Here is a 19,589-nt window from a genome sequence, read left to right on the forward strand (position 1 = left end):
AATACTCTTTTCTTCTTCTTTTCTCTTGAAACATTTGAGATCACTATTACTTGAAGTGATATTTCAAAAGAGTGAGATTCCACTACACGAAATTTAGAGAGTAATTCATAAAATATAAAAATCTAGTTTTTTTACAAAAATGTGACTTAACTCTGTCTATCTTTGAGGCACTGATATATAGAATTGATAAATATTTTTCTGATGGTTTCTGAAACGTTTTTTTGCCGAAAAAGAAACGTTTCTCCTAACGTTTTTTCGTTGGACATTTTTCTCCTAAATAAACGTTTCAATAAAATGGTTATGAAACGTTACGGCAAAACGTTTATGAAACGGTTTTGAAACCAATGTGTGCTGCCTGGGTCATTCCTGGTTAATGGATTAATTACCAAGGATATTGCCTGTTTCAAGCGAGGATGAAACTTTACCTGTTATTCATTGCCAGTAGTAGCAAAATTATGTTGTCCTTGTCCAGCAAACATTAAATTAGTACTAGGCAAACCAAGTAACGGAACAAATCGGATTACAATAAACAGAAAATATCAGATTGACTTTGAACCGCCGAACTAGAAATAGAATCAATACTTTTTGCCTTTTGCATTGAAATAAAATAATCGGTGTACGATCGAGTATTGGACAAAGATGAGCAATTTTCGATGATTTTTGATGATACTTAATAATGATAGTTCTGGCGTCTACATACACAAATGACACTTACTGCTATATGAAAAACTCTTCTGCAGATATATTTTCATAAACGCTGTGTATGTGTGTGTGTGTGTGTGTGTCAATCTACAATAGGAATAGATAAAATACGTTATTATATATTTACTTTATATTGAAGATTTAATATAAGCACGTATATTAAATTCTGTCTCGCTATGTCAATCATATTTATTTTATTCACGGAATCTATATTTACAACGGGTCTCGCGTATTCTTCTCGCTTTGTAGTCAATACTATTAGTTTTAATTATCGCTGCTGATCGATGTTCCTACTGGTAATAAATTATATATATATATAACTGTTTCTTAAATATCGTCGTTTTGCGAATGAAAACCTCTAGGCTAGCGGGTCTCTATATTATACCATCCGATTAATATTCCTCTGCTCTTCGCACAAACTATATTTAAGACGCAATATACAGGATTACTGCTTTTGTTATATAATATAATCGCGCTTATCCCGCTTGCTTAGTACACGCTATTATTTACACAAATGCACACGAAAATTGCGAACTCGGCTTAATGAGCGTAAACGTAATTTATAAAATAATTTACTTTGTACATGCTAATAATAAAAGGCTATAACGTCCAGCATGTAATCTCAAATCATACAGGGCCCACGTAGTTGAGAGACATCTGTAACACGTGACGCCTTTTCACCTTATAAAAGCTATAATTACGACGAGAGCTCGACTTTCATGTTTTCCTTTATGAATATAAATCTCCCTATTATGTATAACAAATACTTCCTTATGAACAAAAATATTACCAGTATCATTCGTTATTATTTGGAATAAGCACACGGGATTATCTCGAAATTTGTCAAAATGTTTTCCGTCGAGAAATGTTAAATTAATAAGAGAAATTTCCTCGTGAATGAAATAAAAATTTCTACACGTGGGTTTCGCTTGCATCGTTCTCTTTCTCCCTTTAACTGAAGCGAGATTGAGGTAGCGAACCTCGTAGTACATGCACTAAATAAAGAAAAACATAATGCTACGTAAGCACACTGGTATATAACTCCTCGGTTATACATAAACCGAGTTTTCTTATTGATTTTACGCTAATATTATGTACAAATATGTCACATTGGTTTTGTAGATATATAGCATAAAAAAACTATGATACCGTAAAATAACGAACGTAAAAATAATATCCTTAGACTATTCCTATCGTTTTAAATCACAAACATCAGAAGACCACGACAAAAATGGTGCGATCCAAACTGCATTTTCGTTTTGATTTGCACAGATTGTAATCAGTAATCATGAGTAAAATGTATTAATTAATTTTATATATATATATATATATATATATGTTACTGCCTTTATTTGGTTAGCGAGCAAGATAGATCGTTATACAATGCAGACTTCGAACACCGAGTCGAATAGATTTGTATTTGTTTTGCAATGATTGCTAATGCTCGATTGGAAATTTACACGACAATGATTGATACGCATCTCTCGCTTACAAGTTGACAGATATCGTACCGCAACGCGACTGTGTCCATTATCATCTACGCGGTCGGACATTAGATAATATTATTTTCATAGTTCACCCGATTATTTTAAACAGACGCGTCTCAGATTCCTCGAACATTAATTACGGAATCAGATGTTCTATCTAGCATGGACTCGTTCATTGACACGAATTATGTGCGTACGCTATGTATGTATCTAAACTGAATGTACATATATATCTATATATATTTAGTATCGAAAATGCAAAATATATGCGCTCGAATCAGCGCGGAAGCTGTCGACTTATTGTACGTAACAAAAAATACCTACGACAGGCAGTGCGATCCAGTTGATGACGCAAGCTTTTATCTAATATCGAAATACGTTCGAAAGCATTAACGTATTATTTTAGATTCTTTCACTCCTGATGGACACGGAGGAATAATATGGTTGAATTTACAAAATTTAGAAGAGAATACCAATCGATCTATACAACACTGATGATACACCGTTTACGGCGCGCTGCGACTGCACGAGGAGTGGAAAAGTCCGAGTCATAAATTGTACCGCACGTGGAGTCGTACATAGGCGATAATAGAAAATATAAATATTCATGATTCCAACATCATATTAAATTTGTCAAAATTGCACAATTATAAAAAAAACATATTCATGCAATGCTGATGCGAGAGAGAACGCAGAGATTTCGCTTAAAAAGAGCAGGATTTATTATAAAATATAGAATTTTATAGAAACCGGTATAATGTGTGTGCTTTAACCAAATTTTGTTCTTCCAGATTTTAAAATATCGTCATACGTTAATCATGTTCAATCACGATCGCGTGATTGGTAATAGAGACAATTCCTGCAGTGTTCTTTATACCGGTTTTATTCTATACTCATAGTCAACAGCACGTATAATCAATACGTATCGGTACTTAACATACATGCTTCAGGATGTACCGTTACCGTATATATATATGCACATATATATATACGATACGTATCCATTAACCGCGATGCACATATTCCGACATATAAAAATCCGTCTTATACATATTAAGAATACGATCTCTCCCGTTATCCTTCTTTTGCACAACCTCTCTCTCTCTCTCTCTCTCTATATATATATATATATATATATATATATATATATATATCCGCCCGATTCCTATTTACCTCTAACAGTTTTTCGTAAGAACACGTCACATACATCACTATTATCTCTCACGTATTATTTGAGTAAATATTGGAATAGAGATTTTTTTATACATATAGATACAAGTACGACAAAAGTTCGTCACGAACGCACGTGTCCGTCACATAGACACATAGACACGATTCTGTCTAATGGGGGAGTACTTCCGTTCACGGTAAAATTATGCACAAGGCACGCCATTACCACGTCACAACCGAGGAAAGAAGCACTAGGAGCTAGCGTTTGGCGGCGGCGGTCTTCTATCGTAGTCCCGCCTGTAGTCCTTGTTCGATCGCCAGTCGCTCGAGTAGCTGTCCCCTTGGTAGCTTCGACCTCGGAAGTGACCCGGTGGGATGTCCGCGGGAGGGTAACCGCCGCCGCTGCCGCTGCTACCGTAGCCACCCGGACCGTACCCGTAACTAGGCGGTCCCGACGAGTACCGATAGTAATCGCTGAAAAGATTCCAGGTGTTTTCAATTAATTCATTTGACGAAACGGATTAATTGCATTTATAATAAATTATCATTATTATTATAAATACAACCGGAATTATTGTAAACAGAAGATTACATGAGATCGCTACTTACTTTCTCTTGTCGTTCATGTGCATACCACGATCTCGATCCCTGTCCCTGTCTCTGTGATAACCCCCTGACATTCGACCGTAAGCGTCGAAGCGATCGCGCTTGTGGTCCGCGAATCTGTCGAACAAAAATTCCAACATTCAAGTTACGCGCCAATGATAATTCGCGCATATCTTAAATATATAATATTAGGAGTGTGATTTAGTTTTGAGGGTTTTGCAACAGATGGCTGTAGTGTCAGTTTGTTCCAATAGCTGTTTCCGATAACTGTTGTTTCTTACAGTGTTAACATTATCCATGACATTTAGTAGCATTATAGCAATAGATGCAATAACAGTCGTGTTTATATCATCGTAAAAATGCAACTTCCGAAACAGCATTTTCGACATGCGTTGCTTTTGTTTTTTAATCAAAAGAAAACTGCGGCTGAGGGTTATAGAATTATTGTGGAAACTTATGGTGATTCTGCCCCATCAATTAAGACGTGTGAATACTGGTTTAGACGCTTTAAAAGTGGTCATACTGATGTGAAGGACAAAGAACGCTCGGGACAACCAAGAAAGCTTGAAAATGCAGATTTGCAAGCATTATTGGACGAAAATCCAACACAATCCACTTAAGAACTTGCCAGAGCATTAAATATTGATCGTACAACAGTTACCAAACATTTACATGAAATGGGAAAAATTCAGAAAGAAGGGAAATGGGTTCGACATCAATTATCGGAAGGTGCCATTTGAACATTTGCATTCCGTTGATCGCCAGGCAAAAAAAGAAGAGTCTTTTGTCTCGGATTGTTACTGGGGATGAAAAGTGGATCTATTTTGATAATCCGAAACGCAGAAAATCATGGGTGGATCCAGGCGAACCATCAACATCCACTCCGAGACGCAATATTCACGGTTGAAAAGTAATGCTCTGTATTTGGTGGGATAGTGTACTACGAGCTGTTAAATCCGCATGAGACTGTCACGGCTGATCGTTATCGACACCAATTGTACAAGTTGAAGCAAGCATTCGACCAAAAACGACCACCAATTGCGAGTAAACGACGGAAAGTGATTCTTCTTCGTGACAACGCTCGACCTCACGTTGCGTTATCAGTGAAACAAACACTATTAGAGCTTGAATGGCAAGTCTTACCGCACCCCGCGTATTCTCCGAACATTGCTCCATGCGATTATTATTTGTTCCGGTCGATGCAACACGCTTTAGAGGATACACACTTTCATAATTTCGAAGTGCGAAAATTCGTCGACGAATGGATCAACTCAAAAGAAGAGTGATTTTATCGTGGTGGAATCCATCTTTTGCCAGAAAGATGGGAAAAAGTTATAGAAAACGAAGGAAAATATTTTGATTAAGGTATTCATTCATTATATTTAAATACATGCGTTTTTGAGCAAAAAAACCCTCAAAACTAAATCACACCCCTAATATTATATTTAATATAAATATAATAAAAATGGAGATTTGTGTTATTACCGATATTATTTACAGAGTAGAGTAACAAAGTGCAAACTTACGCGTACCTGCCGCTGTCTCTCATGTCTCTTCCGTCTCTCGGTAACCAATGATCGTCCTCCCTGCTACCACTGTAGTGTCCCATGTTGTATCCCCCATCTCTTCGGATCCTGTCGTCCTTACTCCCGCTTATTCTGTCAAGATTCCTGTCGTTGTGCCCTCTGTCCCTGTCTCTGTCACGTTCCCTGTCCCTTTTCATATCTTTATGCTTCGACTCTTTTTGCTCTTTGTGCCTCGGCATGTCTGCGCTATTGGTATTACCCGACGTGGAGTTCGGCGTTGACGTTATGGGGGTAATTGTAATAGCACCGATAGTGGTAACCGACGTGCTGCTGATACTGCTGTTGACGGCGGAAATAGACGAGAGAGAGTGTTTCTTACTTTGCGTGCTGCTATTCGAGTTATCCTCGATATCGTCGAATTTACGTTTCGTTATTCTGATATCCTTGTTAATGTTGTCTCCCTGCTGCTTATCGATATGTTTGTCGTGAGACTTTTCATTGTGCTTCTGTTAAACAAAAGAAATATATATATAATATGCTGATATTTTTCCACGGCATAAATAAAGAATTTAATATCGCGGTACCTTTGCGGGCTCCTCCTTCTTGTCGGGACTGGTCGAGGCACCGCCGTTGCTGTCACCGCCCTGCTTCATCAGGTTCTTGTACATTCTGTAAAGCTTCTTCGCTTTGAAGTTCGTGAACTTCGAGGCGAAGTACCAGAGATTGCTCTTCCACTCGCCGGCTTGCTCGGGATCCCTGTACTCCGTGAGACACGTGTTGATGTGATTCCCGATCTGGTAGAGGCACCGACGCGCACGAGCGACCCGTTCCTCCTCGCTCAAAGACATGTCCGGCTTGTCCAGAGCCTTCAGTGCCTTCTTCACCGGCCTCATCTTCTCCTTACACTGTACGACAAGGTATAATTGCTCGTTTTACCCTGATATATTTTATACGTAGAAAAATAAATCAAGATCAATGAAAGAAGTGACAAACCTCCTCGAATATCGAAGGATCCAAGCCGCCGAGCACGTCGACGGCCCTTGGTTCGTTGTTCGCGGTGAAATGCATAGGACCCGCGGCTTGCTTGTTCTTTTTTGCCTTTTTATTCTCTTTCTTCTCTTTTTTGATTTTTTTCTCTTTCTTTTTATCCTCCGGTGAATCGTCGACCTCTTCCTTGATCTCTTTCTTCACGGCAACCTCCTCCTCTTTCTTGATTGCGGACTGTAATTGTGAGATTTTTTTATTACACAAATATTAGGAAATATTAAAAGTTAATCTCTTTGAAACTTACTTTATCAACTTTGGATTTTGGTTTCTTATTTTCGTCGCCGGAGCTGTCGTCCTCCACGATCTCTTTAGTGATCGCCGTTTTCATTTCCTTGGGTTTCCTCGGCTTTCTCATTCGTGTCTGGAACAATTAGTCAATTTATAGATATACGAGAAAATAATTTATGTACAACATGTAACAGTGTATTATTTATATTCCAGCACTTTGCCAAATTATAAGAACAATGGACAAATAAATCAAGAGGATTGAATGGGGATGAGAGGATAAGAGCATTACCTTACATTCAGTTTCTAATTGCAGGAAGAGGACATACCCCTATTGGAATAAAAGGGATTAAACGTTGGAATTGGCGTTGTAGAATGACTAAAGACACAAGACGTTCAAAAATGCCAGATGCAAAGTAGTCTTACCACTCCCAGCTTGAGATCGATTTGTTTCTTCAAGATCTTCAGGAGGTACTCCGCGCGCGCGTTCACGCGCTTCAGTTGTACCTTGCTGCCGTTGGGGAAGAGCTTATTCCCGAGCTCCAGGTTAGCGTCTGTCTTTATCGCCTCCCACGAACCCATGCCGTATTGGTAGATACCTCTTAGTAACCTGGAATCGTCCTCGGAGGTCCACTCGCACTCGAAATTCGCCGGTTTTAGCCTGAAATAATCGATCAAACTTTTTTCCGCGATTGCACATTTGAACTAAGAAAATTATTTGAATAAAGCGAATAATCGCAAAATCTCATTATTATGTAATCAATTGAACTCACTTGATGTCAAGATGCCAGTTAGCGCGTTGCTCGGGATCGGACGGCAGGGCTTGCTCCAGAGGCTCGAGTTCCTTGACCGCGGCCGAGAAGGACTTCGCATTGACCATGACGCCGCCCATCTTGAAGGTGGGGCCCCGCCCCCTCTTGCGTCCGGGGCCTTTGCCCTCCTCCTCGCCGCCCTTGTTCTCCTTCGCGGTATTTTCGAACTCGGTTAAACACGCGTCGCACCGGGACTTCAATTGCTCGCCCAGGAAACGCAGCTCCGACATGGGTTTCTCCTGTAAATCGGCGTCGGTCGCGATATCGTCCAGCCGTTTCAACGGTGCCGGGAACCTCTTGTAACTCTTGACGAATCTTCGTATCTACGGGGAGAAACGTGCCGGCGTTAGAGAACGAAATAATGTCCGAGGCTTCACCTCAAGGTCCAAGGTCGATGGCTCATACCTCAACATCCGTGAAACTCTTGATGTTTTCGCGCGGCGTGACTCTCGGTCTACCTCTCTTCTTGGGTCTCTCATCGTCGCTGCCTTCTACCTCGCTGCCTGAATCATCACCCTCTTCGCTGTCGTCCTTTTTGCGTTTTCTGCCTTTTCCTAAAAAAAATAAATTGCAGTCACGTTACAGCTTGTGCACCGCACTCTTACAAAGAAGAAATTGCAAGCGTTCACGCGAGGCGTACCTTCACTCTGATTGATTTGTTGTAAGGTTTTCCGACTTCTCGGCGGCAGATAAAGATCCTCCATCTCCTTTGACTTTTCCTCTTCCTCCACTTTTTTCCGAAAGTTCTCAGGAATAATTTCCGCCTAAAACGCGCAAAGGAAGCTTTTACAATTGCCATAAGAACAATGTTGTTCAAAGATTTAAAACGATATTCTTCTTGAAAAAGAAATTTAAAAAACAAAGATTATTTACCCAGTCTTTGCTTTCGTCATCGTTATCATTTGGTTGATTAATAGGTTCCAAATCCTCTTCAAATGCTGTTTTGAAACTGGCGACTTTAAAAGCAGATAATAATTCATCGCCAACCGTCGTCGGACCTTCGTCTCTCGTTTCGGCTCTCCTCAGAATCTCGTCGATGTCGCACTAATTTGATATAAATTTATATTAATATAAATTTATAAACTTAAATTTAAACAATTAATACTGAGGCACACAAATACGTACAAATTTTTATTAAAGAAATCGTAAAATAGATTTTCTTTCAATTCAATAAAATTGTAAGATATACTCACGGTTGGTTCCTCGTCCCCGTCCTCTTCATCTTTGAACAAATCTTCCGCGCCAAATTTCAAAATAGCATTTAAATCTTCCTTGTTAAACGGATTGTTATTGGTCCCCGCGTTCTTCTTATCTAATACTGTTCGCCCAGTTGTGTCCATTCGCTGTATCACTAAATGGTCCAGGACCATTTTCTGCTTCGCACGCTCCACGATCTCTTCTTCGACTGACTTTTTAGTAACCAGTCGATAGATGTTGACCTACACGTGTATCATGGCACAGTGAGAATTAAATCGTAAGATACAAATTTTTCTGCAATTTCTATAAAAAATCAAACGAACCTTGTTCTTTTGTCCTATACGATGCGCTCTGGCCTGAGCCTGCAAGTCATTTTGCGGATTCCAGTCGGAATCGAAGATTATCACAGTGTCCGCGGTAGCGAGATTGATTCCGAGGCCACCAGCTCGCGTCGACAGGAGGAAACAGAAGTCCTGCGATCCCTCGGCATTGAAGTGATCCAACGCCTGCTTCCTCAGCTCCCCCTTTATGCTTCCGTCCAGTCTTTGGAATGGGAAATGCCTCCGTTGCAAATATTCACCAAGGATATCCAGCATCCTGACCATCTGGCTGAATATCAATACCCGGTGTCCCGTATCACGCAGTCTTACTAGTAATTTGTCTAGGAGCACCAATTTTCCGGAGCCGCGGATCACTTGCTGCAGGTAGTCCTCGTTGCTCTTCTCCTTCTCGCCCTCGATGGGCTTCGTGAGAAAGGCGTGATTGCAACATTTCTTCAGCTCGATAACGATGTTCAAGAAGGTCATGGTGGAGCCCTTCACACCTTTCCGCAACGCCTCGTAATTCTTGGTCAATATCCACTTGTAATATTGTTTCTGCACGGATGTCATCTCCACTCGTAGAATTTGCTCCACTTTCGCGGGCAAGGATTTCTCGACGTCCTTCTTAACTCTGCGCAGGATAAACGGCTCCAGTTGTTTGTGCAGTTTCGAGTAGCCTTTCTGCGCGGCGTTGTCATGTTCCTTCTCAAATTCTTCCCAGGAGGCGAATCTAATACGTCGCGTAAATAAAACGTAAGAATGCATACAGAAAATGGAATAAAAAATTTTTTTTTAAAAAGATAATATTTATAATTCCATAAAGACTCAAATAGGAACTAACTTCGTAGGCATGATGAAATGTAACAAGGCCCACAACTCCTTCAAGCTATTTTGCAACGGAGTACCAGTAATTAGTAAACGATGATTGGTATGAAATTCGCTAAGCGCTTTGTACAGGAGAGAGTCGTCATTTTTTAATCGATGAGCCTCGTCCACCAACAGTGCTGCCCAGTTTAGGACACCCAGAAACGATTTGTCTTTAAGTACTATTTCGTATGTCGTGAGTATGGCGTTGAATTTTAATCTCTTCGAGTCCCCGAAGCACCATTCGTAGTCTCTAATCTGAAAGGAAATATGAAAAAGAATTTGTAACGATGTGGAATAATCTATTTAGAGTTTGCGACGCGTGCTTCAAGTATTATGAGATACGTACGATTTTACGAGAATTGACGTCGCCCAAGTAAATAACGAAATTCAGGTCAGGTGCCCACTGGGACATTTCTCTTTGCCAGGAAGTCATGGTCGACAAAGGAACTACTAATAGAAATGGCCCGTGGAGTTGTTGCGCATGAAATAGATAGTTAAGGAAGCATATGGTTTGGATCGTTTTGCCGAGACCCATCTCGTCAGCTAATATGACACTGTACGGAGGAATTAAAATGTACATAATTAATTGAAATAAATTCGATAAATATAATAATCTTTTAAGCGCCATTAAATTCGCCGGGAAATTTTCATACCTGTTCTCCTTGCACCAAGAGTGAATCATCCAATTGAGCCCGTCCATTTGATAATCCCTCAGTACCAGATCCTTGTCCTTGCCCATATAACTTGGCTGTGATTTCAACTGATGGAACTTGGGTCTGGTTTTAAGGACTTTGCAATATTTACTCGGCGTCCTCTTCGACTCCTCTCTCTCGCGAAATTCTTTTATCTTCTCCGGCCATTTTTTTACTATCAGAGCTCCATCTTCCCATGTGGCCTCGGAGTATGATAAATTCTCCCATTTACAGAAGTAATCGGGATGTTCCGAATTCGGTTTCGCAAAATCAGCTAAGAATGCACGACGGATTATTATGGCAATTTGAAACAATGATGAATTAACATTTATTATTATTTGGGCGGAAATATCATACCAATAATCCTCTCAACATTCTTGTAACTCTTCAAAAGATCCTGTTTGAGTTCCAATTGGCACTCGAAATAGTCCAAATCCTCTGGCTCATAGCATTCTCTCAACTGCTCGACTTTACGTTCGCGTTTGATGAAATTGTCTAATTTTTTTAATCCTTTCGCCTAACGGACATAAGTTTATAGAATATTTATAGAGTATAGAAGAGTATTTTCTCAAGTTAGAGAAAGCTAACGAAGACTATACCGACAATATAATCAATAGTGCTATACCTTTTGCGCTTTCAATGATTCCTCAGATTCCCACGTGTTGTGTATGTGAGACCAACCCTTCCACTTCATCCAATACTGTACCTCGGTCTCTACGTTGCTCAGATCCTCCGGATTGGGATCACCGTTTTCCTCGGTAGCGTAGATTGTCGTTATGTTACCGGTAACTGCGTAATTATAGATAATATATTCACGATTCCCAATTGAATATCTCAAATAAACTGTACTATAGTTGCGATTCAGTTAGCGCTACAAACGCTTCGAAACACTTTCTAGCCCTCTTTTTATTTAAAAGAAGAAAAAGAAGGAACATGTTTCGAGGTAGTGCCAAGTTGGTCGCTTCCTATGTCGAATGCAAGGTATAATACCAACCTCCCTTCTTGCCAATTCTCTGTCCCAAAATTTGCTCAATAGTCTCGGCATTATCGTTATCGGCTTCTGCCGATACAGCGTTTGATTCGTCAACTTCAACCAGATCATCGCTATCAGTGCCTTCTTCGCTTTCTTCTTTGTAACTAACTGCTGTGCCGGTCCGTCTAGTAACTTGTCTATATGATAATTAAGTTTAATATGTATTATTGCTGGAATGTATTTAATATGCTTTTTTATATTTACTCAACACCTTTTTGTTTCTACACGAACCTTCTATTGTCATCGCTATCAAAGGAAGAATTTTCAGACGATTCGGAGATGCGCTTCTTTCGCACTTTTGCTTTTTCCTTCGCCTTCTGCGCCGCACGTCTGTTTAGAGATTTACTAGGTGGGGGCCTTCGATTTTCGATTTCGTCAGATTCTGAATCTGAACTTTCCGAATTCCACGAATTGTGTGAACTAAAAAAGGAAAGTAAATTATATATATATACAAAATTGTGTCGTTTATTATGCAAGATAAATTTGTGTTTACGGTTGCTTTATTTATGAAATATATATGAATTTAACTCAATACTGATGCTTCTCAGGTAGTACTACTGGTTTATTTAATGTGCTTGAGGAATTTTTATATAATTCTTACATAATGTAGAAAAAATTTTAACATTAATTATTTATAGATGAAAAAAGAAGAAAAAGTGTATTATATAATGAGAAATATAACTGATGTGATAATAAAGAGAATTAAATAGGACGTAAATTTAAAGAGTAGTTTTCACATTCTATCAAATCTTTGTTATTTATATATATATAATGTGATCTAAAATTAAATTTGATTACAAAGCCATAATAGTTTAGGAAAATGCCACATACATCATACGCTTCACAACACATAAAACTCTTATCGTCTGTTAAGTTTTTAATAAATTCAAGACAACATGTAGAAAAACACATTGTGAAGTAAACGGGAGAGTGTAATAAGCAGTCATGTGCGAAATCAAAGTGAAATCCGATTAGCGCAAAAAGAAATGTAAAACCGTAAACTTCTGTGTGAATATTTGTATAATCACATGTATCACGTATGCAATACAGCATACTTTATGTAGATAATGTGTGACTAATTATATGAAAAATATAATACACATAAAAGAATTCACAAAACGTACAGATAAATTAAATGATTTTAATTTTCGTATTTACAGAATGTTATAATAAATCTGCATCTTTAGATGTTTGGTACATCTTCAAATAACAAAATAGAAGATTATACGCGTGCGATTACATAATGACTAATATTGATAAGATATCATATTTAGTATTTATAACTTTATATCTAGACATACATATATTCGGAATAACTATATTCAACAGTGTATTGGAAATCACTAAGAACAGATATACAGAAGTCCATTTTCGCCAGATGGTATCCCATAAACACACAGGAATGTATATGTGTATACGTTGAAGATCATTAAGTAAACGATCATAGAAGATAGCAAAATAGATTCAGAGTATACGTGATATGTGAGTGTAAGATAAAAGCTAATGAACAGGATTCAAATTAATTGCAGACAATTGCAGCAATTATATGCAGACTATTTGATACACATTGGCTAATTGTTATGATTTTGCTGCTATTTCTACTTTAACACAATTTACATTTCAGTAATAGATAATTTGTAATCTTCCGTCTTTAATTTTGTGATGGTAATTGCAATAATTTATTCAGCCAAACTACATCGATTACGGTATATGTGTATATATATATATTCGATATATATATATATATCGAACTGAGATTCCTCTCTGATCTACTTACCCTTTCTTTTTAAATTTCTTGCGGCTATCGCTATCACTCTCGCGATTTGTAGTAAGTCTATCAGGTTCTTTCCTGGAACGTCCTGATCTCCTGATGCCGTATATGTCAGGATTCTCGTCCCATTCGCGACTAGACTCATGCTTAACTCTAAGCTTTGTTTCTGTGCTGTGATTCGAGCTTTTGCTCTGGAAGCTATCACTTTGTGCAGGTGCATCGGATTTCTCCGATTTTTCCGAATCGGAGCCTGATCCGGAACCGGAACCGGAACCGCTCGACGAGCTAGAGTCGCTGCATCAGCAGCCAGGCAATGTTTTATTTTACTAATTATGTATGGATGATATATGTGGACACAGCATCTCGAAGTATATTTATAATAGAATAACTATTAATATTAATCATGTAATTACGTCATAAAGTAAAACTCAGTCTAATTTAAAATAATAAATGTTAAGTATAATGCAACACTTTTAAATTTTTGCTGCTTATATTTTATTGAAAAATATGTATTAACATTTAATCAATTTAAAGTTTTTGTTAAAAATGTCTTCATTAATTTAGTAAATACAACATATTGTGTTAATTTTAAATGAAATAATCTAGAATATAAACGTTTGATGTGCAGAAGTTTTTAAATAAAAGTATTATGTAATAATTTACTTTTAAAACTAATTACATAATTATTGTATAACAAACAATATGCGAATGTAACACTATAAATATAAAATCCAAATTTTAAGACATCAAGATAAAGTATGCATTATACATATTAAAATTTTATAAAAACTCTGCATTTTACTTCAAGATGCTGCTATATGAATATTGTATTTCCCAGGAATACACATTGATAATTTATAATTTTAAGACAAGATTCGTGCTCTAATATTTGATAATTGAAATCAAAACTAAACACTTACGGTACAGAATCATATTACAGCTTATCTAGCACTGAAAAGATAATTCTCAAATACAAGGAAGCAAACGTTGTAACATAAGATAGACAAAAAAAGGATTGTGCCCACAAAACTTTAAAGTAGAATACATAAAGTTAGCAAAATTGTTAAAACGCTGTTAGTGCTATATGAAGCTGTAGCGATACACAAGTAGCCAATTGTGAGTGGCACTATTTCTAAGAAACCCTTATACATCGGAGGACCTGATATCTGTTTGTATTTCATTCAATCTCTCTTATAATCTCTCGTACATCACTAACGTATCATGTACTAAGTCTATACTTTATCATTGAAATAAGTATATAGCATTATAAAAAATACAATTAATAAGAATATTAAGTAAGCAGTAATTAATTAATGCATTTCATAGGATGTAAAAGAGAAAATTTACACGTACATTTTCATGAAAATATTGTATAAAATTAAACTGTGAATATAAAATTACAAACTCTACATCAGCATCTGAAGAATTTCCAGAAACAATCTTTTCAAATAAAATTCTAAAGAGAGAAATTAAGAGATAAATTCAAATATTTCAAATATTTTTAGAACATGAAAGTTATGGAATACTATAAAATACTGGCGCAAGTTCGTGTATCAGGCCTTGAGATTTTCAAGGGAATAAACGTAAGCCTCGCTTGCTCCTACCTTTCTGAGCCCGAGCCTGAACCACTGTTGCTTCCGGAAGAAGAGCTATCGCTCTTGCTTTCATTATCAGAATCAGATCCGGATTCTTTCCCGGATTCAGGTTCTAAAGTTTTCTGCAATTCAATCATATCGACTATAATAATTTCAGTTTTCTCTCTGTACTAGTATCGTGCATCATGTGTTGTTTGGAATAGGTCGCCTCGCCAATTATCGCGTAGCACAATTATGTTTTAATATTTCACACGGAGTTCATTTAAAAAGATATCGCTTCTAAATGGATAATAAATTGATAATAATGTTAACGAAAAAGATAAATTCACAGCTAGAGAAAGCAATTAGATGCTTTTTACGCATCCATTTATTTCCATCTTGAATGTCGGATAATGCGGCGGCCAACGACTTAACGTCGCATTTTGTAGCTGGCATCCACCATTTTGTGACTGTTGTCCGCCATTTTGTCTCTCTATAAAAGCAGCACTATTTCCTCAAGAAACTCCATCAGATCTCTTTTATTCTTCATCTTATGCTTATAAAAGTGTTTTTAATCCAAATAAAATATTTAAAAGAACAATGCATGTTACATTTTTTTAATTATATTCAATGACAAATCCTTATACACAGCAGAAAAATTTTTTTTGTCTGTCTTCAAACATTCATAAAAATAAAGGCAAGTAAAACCTTGCTAATTGGAATATCTCGCATCCGTTTGTCACAAAATCATCGCAAATGCATCAACGCAAGTGTTTTTAATATTATTCGCATAAAAGAAACCCCTCTGAGGGTATTTTATACCTAGATTCTTATTCTATTTAAGATAGGATATTGGATATTATAAGAATGAACAATGTAGGTTGCCACAGCAAGATTTTATACATTTATTAAATGTTTCAGTAATTACATTTCTCAAACAGCGGTGTTTGAGACCAAGATATGTATAAATACATATACACACATGTATATATAAATTAATAATTAATAACCTATATTTATGTATGCACTATTTAGAGCTTGCAACAAAAGATACTCTCCTGAAGAAGAAAAATTCGTGATACACGTTATACTTTCGAGCCATGTACCAACCAGATAGAAGCACATAATTAAACACTAAAAGCAGCTAGATCGTACCGTAACATCACTGAGTTTATGAGCCATCATTAGAAATATATAAGTATAAAAATAATCTTTCCATGTAATATTTCTCATCAACAATGTTTTACTGCGATACTGCCTATACTGATGTAACAGTTCAATTGAAATTTTTGTTGGAGAAATCAATCCTGGCTTATTTACTGAGCAAATCCACAATTCATTATTAATTATGTATAAGAACATGTTTCATTAAATAAGAGAAAATATGAAGATAAATGTAGGAATACACATAAGTAAGCTACTTTAAGTGACAAACATTATTGTTGCAAAAGCTAAGAGATAATTTCTGTATTGTATATATCAGTCAGAATGCACTATATAACTTGAAATTTTTTCCAAATTCCTCAAACTTTTCATGAATAACTTTATTGATATACCAAGACTTACAGGTATTCTTGAAGAAATTGGTGATTATTGAGAATACACTTACTTTCAATGTTACTGTCGGAATACCCCAGGACAAATTTGTTGTCCGGATGAATCAATTGTATCACAATGCAATGGAATTTTTATTTGTTACTCAACGTATGTTCTTCATATTATCGCAGATAATACACATTTGAGAGCCATAATACAGCGTGATCTTCATAATCAGGAATTAGATTTGAAAAAATTGGCGACTGACAAGATTCTACACAGCATTTACAGAGATTTGCAGCGTTACAAAGTCTCTGATAGAGCGAATAATGTTGATCACATGGCAAATTTGCGAAATTACTACGAAAATTTCTAAGAAGAACTTTTAAAAGAGAAAAGCACAGAATATTCCTGACGTTATCTCGATGGAAATGCGTTAAAATCATGAACATTTGTCGTAGGAACGGTCTCGCACGTTCCTGATCATCAGGCAAAACTGTGGACGACAATATTCAAGCTCAATTTGCGAAAATGGGTAGATTTTTTATTTTTGAATAAGTGTGATGCCAGGCTGATGAGAAGTATGAGAAATCGTTTACGACGAAAATCAGGGTGGTACAACGATGTTTTCTGTGAAAAATATCACGTTGACACGATGTAAACAAACCTTATAGGTTAATGAGAAGCTGGAAAAGTAAGTAAAGTTGCAGAAAAACGTGGTAAAGGAGGGACAAGTTTCCGAGCCCAGAAGGTCCGCGGGACCCCGCCCTAAGGATAAAAACCTTTTGCGACTGGATCGCGAGGGTTTTTCGCGATTTAAATCACCTTTTCGTCAAACATCGGTGCATCGGAACACATGTGGCTATGCGATTTTCCCCTATTCCAAACAACATCGCGATCGCGTCGCGCGATGCACGTGTCCGCGCAGACGATCATCGGACGCATTGTCGTCTCGCCGACGATGAGAATTCCGATGGAAGTTCGCGGGTACGCGGGTAAAATCGCGCGTGAACTTGGAGCACACTCACCTGCATGGTCTCGTCTGTGCGCTGTAACCGACGTCCCGACAAATCACGCTTACCCCACGTGAAGCCGCGTCGATCTAGTCACAATATCGTCGCGCGTACGCGTATCCGCAGTATCGACTCACTATTGACATCGGAAACTCGACATCGCGAGCAACTATGCAAGTATCGCGTACTATATGGTCACGGACCCAAGAGCTAAACTGCCATTTTGTGAGCTAAACTCGCTTCTGCGTCCTCCCCGTACCTCTCTCTTCCAACAGCTCCATCATGCAGTGCGCGCGCCATCTCGTCCCCTCCCCCGACACCTCGCCGGCCAATCGGCGCGCCGGGATGACAAAGGTTCCGGAATGCGGCGGCGGCGATTGGCCGGCGGGAGGAGGCAGGGGACGAGAGCACGCGTGCGCACTACGCGACCCTAAGGAGATGCATGCGCGCGCACGTAGACACCGGAAAAGCCATGGTTAGACGAGTCATGCGAAATACCGTTACGTCGTGAAATATCGTCGACAGGAGCTCGATCGATCAGCAGAATTCGTTGTGCGATTTTTTCTCCACCGATTCGACCATTCACGCGCCTTTACTTCGAGCGGTCAAGCGGGCGGACGGACGTCGGTTGTTCGCGTACATTAAACGGAAATAACTCATCGGACAGCCATATTGAGCAAGTGCAGCGATTTTACCCAGAATGCGTCACTGTGACGTTGCATCTTTTTCGATTACCTCGCCACTCGACATTTTATATATGCGGCTACTACTGGTTTCTGCTGAAAATGGCGCGGGCGATGCCACGAGAAAGTTCCTCGACGTTGCAAAATAATTTTTCTGAAACTTTCGTCAATTTTGCGCGAAAAAACTCTCTTCGGAGCAGCTTTAACCGCGCAAAAAATCATTTCAGGCGGGAAAAACGCGTATACTGGATCGTCCGAGGCATAAAACGTCGGTGGCGAAATAATTTTCGAATAATCTAAATGCGCATCGTGCGATCGAGGATTTACGAGATTCGCTTTCTCGCGACTTTTAGCACGAGGACGACGAAATATCGGCGAAAAAAAAATTGTATTTACGAGAGAAACGCACGTGTCACGAAAGGGGAAAATTGCATAGCAAATTTGTCGCAAAAGATTACTCGGATATATAAAAATCTACTTAATAATAAGTCTAAGATCTACTTAAAAGTACAAATATCGCAATAATCCTGTACCTCGCAAATTCGTTACTTCGTAGTAGAAATGACGGGTATTCGCTCGCGGGATCTAGAAACGCGTGTCAAATCCATACGTACCGTTGGATATAATGGATTTTTCGAGGGCTCAGGAACTCGCGATTAATTCTAGCACACATTCCTCGTTACGCAGGTAGGGAAGAATCACACGGTCATCGGCGACATCGGCGACATCAAGGCGAGCGGATGATTCCTCTAAAATGCTAAGGACGACGTCGCCATGCAAAGTAAATGTAAGACTGGTCTCGGAGCGAAGCACGGCAGGCCGTTTTCCATACGGTATCGAGCGGAATGGCGCATCGACTACTATCTCCGCGACTTCGGAGCAACCGCGCGTTACAGCGTCGAGAAAATGACGTCGACTGAACGTCGCGGCTCGCTCGTACCGATGGAAAGCCAGCGTGCCGTCTCGCAGGCGATACAACTAACGTAACATAATGAGAATGAAAGACGAAAAATATTACCTACACGCCCGCGTGACACACCACACCGGAAAAGGATGAGTTGGCCGAGGCTGCGTACTACGTAATGTCGCAGTCACCAGTTCCGGTCGATTTGAGCGAGAAAGCCGCACTGCGCCGCGTATCGAGATCCGAACTTCTGGCGGCAGTTTCAAAAGCGTTCAATGTGCTTTTGGGCCGAAAGGTTACATGACAAGAAATAACATCGCTACGTTATTCAACGTAAAAATATGTGTATCGTTCAAAATGGAAAATGGAATTATTAACGCGATATAATAAATTTAGAGAATGACAAAAGTCTAAAAATCGTGAT

General features: G+C 38.5%; 1 protein-coding gene across 6 annotated transcripts; it reads right to left on the reverse strand.

Moving 5' to 3' along the window:
* Positions 1-817: 817 nt before the first annotated feature.
* LOC105282505 (chromodomain-helicase-DNA-binding protein 1) lies at positions 818-19,387 on the reverse strand. Of its 6 annotated transcripts, none has more exons than XM_011344491.3 (24): positions 19,280-19,387; positions 17,594-19,018; positions 15,060-15,192; positions 13,462-13,749; positions 11,916-12,104; positions 11,646-11,821; positions 11,277-11,440; positions 11,009-11,168; positions 10,613-10,925; positions 10,306-10,513; positions 9,934-10,214; positions 9,096-9,822; positions 8,769-9,014; positions 8,449-8,619; positions 8,216-8,339; positions 7,981-8,129; positions 7,537-7,898; positions 7,190-7,424; positions 6,783-6,899; positions 6,485-6,712; positions 6,076-6,396; positions 5,498-5,997; positions 3,969-4,082; positions 818-3,833 (listed from the first exon to the last, which is right to left on the reverse strand). In XM_011344491.3, exons 3-24 carry the CDS (start codon positions 15,185-15,187, stop codon positions 3,611-3,613), a joined length of 5,424 nt encoding a protein of 1,807 aa, XP_011342793.1. In that variant the 5' UTR covers positions 15,188-15,192; positions 17,594-19,018; positions 19,280-19,387; the 3' UTR covers positions 818-3,610. The 6 variants fall into 6 exon arrangements, with proteins under 6 accessions (XP_011342793.1, XP_011342792.1, XP_019888269.1 ...); XM_011344490.3 differs by having other exon boundaries at positions 5,492-5,997; XM_020032710.2 differs by having other exon boundaries at positions 7,190-7,442.
* Positions 19,388-19,589: the final 202 nt, after the last annotated feature.

This window comes from Ooceraea biroi, chromosome 4 (assembly GCF_003672135.1).
Source record: "Ooceraea biroi isolate clonal line C1 chromosome 4, Obir_v5.4, whole genome shotgun sequence".
Lineage (NCBI taxonomy): Eukaryota > Metazoa > Arthropoda > Insecta > Hymenoptera > Formicidae > Ooceraea > Ooceraea biroi.